General features: G+C 48.0%; 1 protein-coding gene across 1 annotated transcript; it reads right to left on the bottom strand.

Moving 5' to 3' along the window:
• Positions 1 to 2,665: 2,665 nt before the first annotated feature.
• LOC110574374 (C-C chemokine receptor type 1-like) lies at positions 2,666 to 9,114 on the bottom strand. Its single transcript, XM_021683058.2, has 2 exons — positions 8,792 to 9,114; positions 2,666 to 5,390 (listed from the first exon to the last, which is right to left on the bottom strand). Exon 2 carries the CDS (start codon positions 5,340 to 5,342, stop codon positions 4,275 to 4,277), a length of 1,068 nt encoding a protein of 355 aa, XP_021538733.1. The 5' UTR covers positions 5,343 to 5,390; positions 8,792 to 9,114; the 3' UTR covers positions 2,666 to 4,274.
• Between the last annotated feature and the right edge of the window lie 820 nt (positions 9,115 to 9,934).

The following is a 9,934-nucleotide window of genomic DNA, read 5'->3' as shown; positions in this document are numbered from 1 at the left end:
GCTCTACCAATTGACATTCCCACCAACAGTACACGGGGTTCCCTTTTTCCCACATCCTCACCAACACTTGTTATCTCTTGTCTTTTTGATAATAGACATTCTAATAGGTGTGAGGTGATATTTTACTGTGGTTTTGACTTGCATTTCCCTGATGATGATGTTCCCTGAGTGATGTTGAGCACCTTTTCATGTATCTGTTGGCTATTTGTATGTCTTTTTTGGAAAAATGTCTATTCAGGTTCTTTGCTTATTTTTAAATTGGGTTATTTGGTTTTTTACTTTTGAGTTGTATGAGTTCCTTGTATATGTTGGATATTAACCCCTTACGGATATGTGGTTTACAAATATTTTCTCCCATTCCGTAGGTGGCCTTTTCATTTTGTTGATGCTTTCTTGTGCTGTGCAGAACCTAGTACCTTATGTGCCAAAAAGTAAGAAAGGACTCAAAAACTGGTAGAAAGAACAGCAAAAGGACATAGGATCCAGCTTGAAGGGCTCCCACTAGATAAATCTGGGACAATTTGTGCATCAAAGCAGTAAAGATAGTATCAGATTCTATCCCATTAAGTAAAAAGGGAATCTATGAGGTCATGATGATATAAATAAATAAATGAATAAATACATAAGTGAAGGAGAAAAGATGCTTTTATTATACAGTGAAATGCCCACTAATAATGGGCACTTATAAATTCATAAGTACAATATACTTTACAGTGGAGAAACCGGGTGGAGACTTTCTAAAGCAAGCGATAAAGTTTAACATCGTTTGTGATGAGACAGGTTGGCACCAAATGCCTCCCCACATGATGCACTGAGAAAAACACAGCATCACTTCTGTGAGATTCCTGCTCTAGTTGCATAACCTGACCCTAATCATCAGGAAACATCAGGAAACCCACAACAAGGAACCATCTGCCAGGTAACCGTGGCATTCAAGATGTTGAGGTCAGGAAGCACAAGAAAAGTCTGAAGAAGTGTTCCTGATTGAAGGAAGGCATCACAACTAAGCAAACGATTCTAGGTCTTGGGACTATGAAGGACATTATTTGCAAAGTGGGCTAAATTGGAAAGAAGGCTACAAATAACCTGGTGATATTGTGTCAGTTAGTTTCTGCTTGGATTATGTGGGAGAGCATCCTTGTTGCTAGTAAAATCATTCTGAACTACAAAAGGCTGATGAGACATCATATTTGCACCCTGCTCTCAAGTGGTCCTGGAGAAAAATAGTACATTTATAACTATCTGTCTGCCTGTCTATCTTTTGAGACAGAAAGGGAGGGAGAGAGAGAATGATTAATTAGAGCAAATGTGGTAAGATGCTGACAGCTGGGGAATCTGGATGAGATATGGAAGTTCTTTGCACTCTTCTGGCAACCTTTCTGAAGGATGAAATGCTAGAACCAGCAATAACAAGGAGGCGTGGCATGGCTCGCATACACAGGAGCAAGGAGTGGAGCTGGAGGCAGGAAGGCAGCTCAGGAAGGGCTGGAGGTATAACTGAGGAAGGGCTGGAGTAACTGAGGAGAGGCATTGTCAGGGGGCATCAGATCTCTTACCTGATAGACTTGGAGCAAGATCACCCAAGAAACAGACTTAACTATGGAGAACACACTGCTGGGGAGGATGGGTGGGGGATGGATGAAATAAGTGATGGGGGATGGCAGAGGGCGCTTGTTGGGATGAGCACTGGGTGCTGTATGAAGGTGTGGAATCATTCTATCGTACACCTGAAACTAATATTACACTGTATGTTAACTGACTGGAATTAAAATAAAAACTTAATAACCCACTTTCCTTGCTTTGCTTCATTTAATCCTTAGGTTAAATTTGCCCCACAGGGGTAGATACTTGTCTTATCCTCACTTTATAAAGAAATTGGGGGCTCAGAGATTCATCCATTCAACCAGCATTTACTAAGTGCTTACTGCAGTCCAGTTTTACCATGGCTACACAAAAAATGTTAAATGTGATTGCAGATGTGTGTGTGTAATGCACACAGGAAGGAGATGCACAGCAACATTAGTGTGCTAAGAGAGGCTGCATGAGGGTAGTGGCTAGTGACTACAAATGTTTCCAGTTTCTTCTTTGGCCTTTTTATCTGTTTTCAGTTTTTTGTGTTTTTTTTTTTTACACTGAACATTATTGCCTTTGTGACAAGTTAAAACATAAGCATTATTTCAAAAATGGACCTGGAGGACATTATAATGACAATCTTTCTCATTAGGATATTTTTGGGGATCAAAGTGTTTCTTGATGCAGTCTTATTTGACCAAAGTGGTAGACAAATGTTTCTTAATTCCGTTATGCCTTCTCGCCACACTGCAGAGACGAACTGGCAGGTTTTCGAGTGGAAAGCTGACTTCCCCCTTGACTCCCAAAGTCTGGATTTGTTGCCATGTTCTGTGTGGAAACGTAAGCCCAGGGCAGTGTGACCGCCTCCTTCCCCAGACAAAAACTGTCCAAACCTTCATGATACCAGCCTCTTTACACAAAGAAAGCGTGCACACATAGTAGGTCCCTGACTGAAGGGGAGGGTGGCTGGATAAAAGCACAATTCTAGGGTCCAAAAAGAGAACAGTCAGCCCAATGATGTCACTATGTGTAAGATGGGACACCCACTCACTAAGGGTACTTTCTGACTGATGGGGTCCTTCCTCCCCTTTGCTGCCCAGGGCCATGGGCTCCAATGCAGCTCCATCCATCCCGCCCGGGGTCTCCGTGCGTCCCTATGCTTGCGTGCCTCCCAGGGCTCAGAGAACTCAGAGAAGTCGACACTGGTCACTGCTAGATTGAATTGATTTGTGCAAGCAATAATGGGGAAATGGGTAGAATAAATGAGGGTGTAATTCAGTGCAGCCTTCAGAAACAGTGCTTTAACATGATTTATTCACCTGGGAAAGAGACCCCAACATACTGCTACTCAAAAACAAAAACAACAAGAGTACAGTCGAAGTCCGTATTTGTCATAGTTGTAAATACACACAGGAGAAAACAAACACCAAACTAAAAGAGAATACATAGAAGAGCGCACAGTCATTGTCTTTGGGTAGTGAGAATTGGGTGCTTTGGGTGTTCTCTTTTTCCCTTTGAGTTTTTAAGCTGTGTTTTTGTCATTGGGAAAATGATTTTTAAAGAAATACACATCCTAGGGAAAAGGGAAGAAAGACGTGATGACCAGGAGGTCCCTGGTGAGAGATCAAGTGTTAAGGACATTTAGGGGAAATATGTTTCTTTTAATTAAGGGTCCTCTCAACCTTCCACATTAAGGTGGGTGAGTCCCCACCTCAGCCCCCCTCCCTCTCAGCCTCAGACACTGTCAGCTTGCACACCAGGTCATTTTTCCTGCGGATGGGCCCAACATAACAGCCAGAACTCTGATCCTTAAAACCAGAAGGCTTCAGTGGGGAAGCAGAACAGGGACATGGACCCTGTCTCCTTTTGCCTGATATTAATTTCTGCAATAAAGCCATCAGAATGTACTCCCGCCTCATCCAACCTACAAGGAAGGGAGACTCTGGAAAATACTCAGAAAGAAGAAACTGGTAAATGGAAATAAAGACTCCCTCCCCTCTGTGGCTATTTCAAGAAATCAAACGTATTATTCGCCCAATCTGTGTCTAGCCCACCACCTGAATTGTTGATTTTTGCAAATATAAAAATTCTCCCCAAGGGCTTTCTCCGTTCCACTGCCAAGGGCAGTTCCCCAATCCTATTTCCCACTAGGGCTCGAGTTGTTCCATCAGAGAGTTCTCGGTTCCTCAGGGTTTCCAAGAGCCTAAACCCTGCAGTGGGGGTGGGGGTGGGGGTGGGGGAGTGGGGGGGAGGTGAGGTTGGGGAGTAGGCTGCTGGCTCCTGATTGGCTCCCCGCTCAGAGTGGAGTCAGCAGGAAATCAATACTTACAAGTTCACTGGTGGTGGGGGCAGGGGCGCCCTCCCCCCCCCCCCCCCCCGGGATGCTCGGTCGCTCTATTTACAAACGGTAATGCTCACAAGTCTGAACTCTCCTTTGGGCCCAAGCTCTTCCCTGGCACCCTCCATCCCGGTCTTCTGGAATGTCCCATTCCACTCCTTCACCTCCTTTCTACCACGGAGGAGTTCTTGGAGAGGACTCCATCGCCCCGGAAGTGATTTAGTCTAGACTGCCATTAAACTTCCTCACCCCCACGCGTCTGCAATTCCGTGCTGCGCCAGGTGTCCCAACGTGCCTCGGCTTGGGTCAGCGTGCCGGGCAGGTCGCCCTTGCTGGGTCCCGGACCGGCCTCCAGGGGCCCGAGTCAGAACCCAGCGGAGAGTTCATGCTCCGCCGTGGAGGGGGACACGGAGCTAGCCCTCTCGAGCCTGTCGGTGGAGAGGAAGGGGAGCCTGTTCAGCAGCCGGCTGAACAGCTGGCTCAGGTACCTGCGGAACCTCTCCCCGACGAAGGCGTAGATGATGGGGTTGAGGCAGCAGTGCGTGTAAGCGATCACCTCCGTCACCTGCATGGCCAGGTCCAGCTGTTTGCTCTGTCTGCACTCATCGGTGAAGAGGCTGTCTTGGAAAGCAGAGACCAGCACTGCCAGGTTGTAAGGGGTCCAGAAGAGAAAGAAGACGATCATGATGACAAAGATCAGACGGACGGCTTTGGCTTTCTTCTCGTTGGGTCGTTTGAGCAGAATCTGTATGATCTCTGTGTAGCAGATGATCATGACCAACAGAGGCAGAACCAGCCCCAACATGTTCAGTTTCAGAGCCTGGAACTGTTTCCAGGCTTTGAGGCTTCCGTGAGGGAAGTGGAGGCTGCAGGTGCTATGGGAGAATTCCTGCTGGATCTTGGAAAAGTAGAAGCCTGGGATGGAGGCCAAGATGGCCAGGCCCCAGGCGCCAATGCTGGTGATGATCCCAAAGATGACAGTCCGAACCCGCAGGGCAAACACAGCATGGACGATGGCCAGGTACCTGTCGAAGGTCAGCAGGATGATGAAAAAGATCTCGCTATACAAGCCTGTGTAATAAAGCCCCGAGAGCAACTTACAGGTGCCATCACTGAAAATCCAGTCATCCTTTAGCTTGTAGTCAATCCAGAAGGGCAGCGTGAAGAGGAAGAGCAGGTCTGAAATGGCCAGATTGAGGAGGTAGATGCTGGTCATGCTCTTGAGCCTCTTGTACTGCATGAGGACCAGGAGCACCAGGATGTTGCCCACCAGGCCAGTGATGAACACCAGGGAGTACAAGGGGGGCAGCAGCTGAGCTCCAAAGGCCCTCACCTCTCCCTTCTGGCATGGGGTTATGCCCTCATAGTCATATTCTGTTGTCATGTCATAGTCCTTTGTGGGGGCTGAGGTTGCCATCCTGGTTTCTTGCATGAGTCAAGGAAGATGGTTTCTGTGTACTTTGCCGGGAAAGGCAGTGGGCTGCGGACAACAAAGATGAGGCAGTGATTATAGGTCCTCAACCACCTGACAACTGTCTGCCGAGTACCGACTGTGTACCAGGCCCTGGGACGCAACCTTGAGCAAGGGAGATCTGGGTCCTCTCTGCCCTCATGGGCCCTGTAGTCTAACAGAGGGCGTAGGCAGTAAGCATATGAGCCCACCGATCATTAAGTCCATTACTTTGGCACAGACGGAGGGAGACCTCGCCACACTGCTCCGAACCAGTCCTGCCCACGGTCTTCGCATTGGACTTAGTGCTAGACAACTCCCCCCGCCACCCCCGCCACAGAGGGGGTGCCACTGCTGTTCCCCAATTTAGAGGTGATGATGCGGGAGTTCGAAATGGTAAGGACACATATCTTTGAGAATGAGAGCTGAAGTTTCTTTTCACGTGCATCCCTGCCGCCAACAATGGAGCAACGATTTTGCGCTGTGGGGTCTCCAGAAGGAAGCTGAGAGTCCAAAACTTACAAATGGATCTTCAGGGCTAGGGGGGCTAAAAAGGTTCATGGCCAGGGATGATGGAGCATGGTGGGGGCACATGTAAATGTGTAGGGTTATTTTATTTTATTTTATTTTTTGGTTGCCATAGAGACTAGGGGATGCTACTGTCGGGTCATTCAGTAGGCAGGGCCGAGGATGTCCTGTAATGCAAAACTTATCTTACCCCAAAGACCCATAGTGCTGTCATAGTGAAATTCTAGAAGGCTAGCCCCATCCCTTAGTAGATGAGGACCCTGAGGGCACCAGAGTGGGTCAGCTTGGCTCATGCCATACACGTGGATCTACAGGTCACTCAGTAGGCCTCCCGTGAGGGCCATGAGGAGGATTCAGAGGACAGTACAGTCTGGGAGGAGTGGGGTGACCTGATGGGAAGAAGAAGGGATGGGGGGGAAGGGGAAGAGCTCGGGACAGCCTCGAGCCATGAGGTATCATGAAGCAACCAGGCGGTAGCTGGAGTTCTGCTGAGAAATGCTCTTAGATATTTTTAACCAGGGTTCCCTTGAAACAAAGAAAAACAAAAAACAACCACTAGAGAGCTTGCCTTCATAGGACCTCCCCAGCCCCCCATTTTCAGCACTCCTTTTCAATCCTTTCCACTTACTACAGACACCTCCCCGAAGGGAGCATGGGCTTTCGTGCCATCTCCCAGCTGTGTGACTATGGATGAGTTAACCTACCTCTCTGAGCCTCAGTTCCTCATCTGTAATGTGAGAAAGTAACACCTTGCAGGGCTACGTAATGTATGAGAAAAACCACCCCCTAGTACCTGCTGGGGCCTCAGTAAATATTGGGGTTCCTCCTTCCCTGCACTGACCCTTCTCTGAGGCCAGTCCCCGGCTCTGATCCTATTCTGGCTGATGTACCTGTTCCCCCAAGTCCCCGCACCAGTTCTTTCTATAGCTAATCTGGAAAACGAATTCTGCTCAACAGTGGTGGACCGGGACAGTCCCTTCCATGCGAACTGCACTTTGAAATTTTCAGTAGGTTGCCACCAGTTCGAAAAGTAGCTGGTACCTACATCATAATTCCCACCCTGAATCTGGAGTCTCTAGCACTCTTCCTTCTAAATTGCTTAATGAATGTTTCCTTCCTACAAAATTCACATTTCTGCAGTGGCCATTGGAAAGTAAGGCACCCGGGGTGGGGGAGGGGGCAATGTCATACACCCTGGCTGGGGGACTGTCATTTCCAGTCAAATCCATCCCTATGGCTGACTCCTCCAGCTCTGGACTTGCCTCTAGCCCCCCAGCCCTCCTTCTGGAGGAACCCAGGTTGGCAGTTACTTAACCAAACTGTGTGGACAATTTCTGATTTCCGCTGCCGCTGCCGGTGTGGACGGGTCGGCTTGGCAGACAGCATTTTTGGATGGGCTGGCAGGTTTATAGCAGAAGCTCCAAGCAGCTTGGAAGCACAAAGAGCAACTGGTGCATGACTGAGCCCAGGAGCCCGGTTTCTGGGGAATTTTGGCAAAGGTGAAGGCAAACTGAGTCAGCATTGCTCGTGCCATTTGAACAGAGAATCGCCTTCACCAGCCCCCTCCCCCCGTCCATCTCCAACTCCACTGACTATTTTGCCAACTTGCCAGGCACCACCTAACAACTCTGGGAGAGAGATGGCCTGGTGTGGGGCCATGGAGGGAGACAGAAGGACCCTGTTGCCACCTAGCCCTGCTGAAATCTGCTGCAAAGTCTGCCCCAAGGGCATAGGTCAGCTGGAGCCCTGGCGCCCCCCAGAACCTTGTAGTGGCAGCCTCCTCTAGCCTGGGAGTTGGTGAAGTCTTTGAGCAGAAAAAGCAGTCTGCAGTGATAAGACACCCAAGCCTGGTGGTGTACAGCGGCTGGTTCATCCTGGTTCATAGAGACCAATCCTGTGCATCTCTCCCCAACTCTGCATTCAGCCGGTAGGTAGGTTGAATCAACCATAGTGCGGATATTTACACCATAGAAATCTACAAACATGAGAAATCAGGGCTCTTTTTTTTTTTTTTCAAGAGAGCCAGTTGTTAAACATTTATTGGCCCTTCACTCCCCACAGTCTGCATAGCCTAGAGCTGTCCTGCTAGTCAGAGTGGGGACTCAAGGGTGAGAAAGTGATAACACAGCCTGGTGACAAGCTATGCAAACTTCTGAGAGTTTCTAACTCTGAAAATCTGGGCCACTCCAGATTTCCACAGTTGAAATAGAGACCTCCAAGTAGCCCCCATGCCCCTCTCTCTTCAGAGCAAATTCTGACCTGCCTCTTTGTTAGTAGAACAGAATGGTTGCATCCCAAGAGGACATCTCCCTGCCTTCGGGAGGGTAAAATCCTACCTCCTCCAAAGACAAATCATCAGGCCTGATTGTGAGGCTCTTTGGTTCTAGTCTTCTCAAGAAATTGGTCCAGTATCAAATCATCCTGGCATCTGCAACGTTTTTTCTAGTTAATATTTCCCTTTTGCTATAATTTCTTCATACACCATGTTTGTTTTTTGTTTACACAAGGCAGTTTAGCAAGTGATTTCCTCTTGAATGGTTTTTCACAGAGATCCTCTTGTTTCTTAACTGACTTTAGAAAGGCTGATTTTCTCAACCAGTCACCAACAACCATTCAGGAAAGCTTCCCCTCTTTAGCAAAAAAACCCATTTTACATCTGAGCACCCAGTCTTATAAATTCACCCCTTGTCAGTATTGCTATACAATTAATTACCTTACAGATGCATCGATGGGCTACTTAGGTGTTTGCTTGGGCCTTGAAGAATTCCTTACCTTTGAGGAGACAGACAGGTAAAGAATGTCCTGCAACACGAGGACCACAGTCCCACCTGGCTGCATGCATGTCTGCAAACCAGCTTGCCCTCACAGTAACCAACAAGACAGAAAAGACAAGTGCCACTTACTCTGGTCTCTAGGGATTTTGTCCACGAAGTCTTTGTTTCTGGAGCTTTTAGAATCTTTATGAATTCAAGGTTCAACGTCCTGATTGATCAGGAAGTCCTCAGCTTCCTGTGTGATGATTGAGGACTCCAGGGTTCACAGTCTTTCAGAATGACAAGAAGGGGACAAAGTTCTTCGTTTTGTATCTAGTTGGGTGTCCGTGAGTGGCCACGACACCTGCCAGTGGCTGTTCCTTGAGGCTGGGTTTGCTCGAAGGATTTTCTCTGCTCACTCAGCTGTGCTTCTCCCTGGGGAGCTCTGCCTTAAGGGGACTGGGGTGGGTGGGGTTGGGTGGAGTTGAGTGGGGGAGAGGTGGTATGAGGTGTTCCCAGAATTTGTGAAGCAATTGAAGGCTGAGATTATGCGTGTGTGTTGAGGGTTGAGGGAAGGCGGGGCATGGAGGTCTCGTGGTCACTGAGTAGCCTTTTTTTCTTAAAGCTTGCAAATGGAAGGGTTTAAACCAGAACCCCAGATCCTGTTCCTCAAAATGAGCTGGCTGATAGCCCAAGAGAGGCGACATTTTCTCTTTGGTGCCTCCTAAGTCCTACACCTCTGACCGTTTGCTGTCTCTCTCTGCACCCCATTCTCTGCCGCACCAAACGCCACTGAACAGTTTCACCTCAGGGAACCTCCAGCCTGGAGTGAGCCCAGGTCTCTGGGTTGGGTTTCAGCCATTCCTTTCTTTCTTTCTTTCTTTCTTTCTTTCTTTTTTTAAATTTTTTATTGTTATGTTAATCACCATACATTACATCATTAGTTTTTGATGTGGTGTTCCATGATTCATTGTTCGTGCATAACACCCAGTGCTCCATGCAGAATGTGCCCTCCTCAATACCCATCACCAGGCTAACCCATCCTCCCACCCCCCTCCCCTCTAGAACCCTCAGTTTGTTTTTCAGAGTCCATCGTCTCTCATGGTTCGTCTCCCCCTCCGATTTCCCCCCCTTCATTCTTCCCCTCCTGCTATCTTCTTCTTTTTTTTTTTTTTTAACATATATTGCATTATTTGTTTCAGAGGTACAGATCTGCGATTCACCAGTCTTACACAATTCACAGCGCTCACCATAGCACATACCCTCCCCAATGTCTATCACCCAGCCACCCCA

Source organism: Neomonachus schauinslandi, chromosome 1 (assembly GCF_002201575.2).
Source record: "Neomonachus schauinslandi chromosome 1, ASM220157v2, whole genome shotgun sequence".
Classification (NCBI taxonomy): Eukaryota; Metazoa; Chordata; class Mammalia; order Carnivora; family Phocidae; genus Neomonachus; species Neomonachus schauinslandi.
Note: the sequence above shows the minus strand (reverse complement) of the source record. Positions and strands in the feature narration are given on the sequence as shown.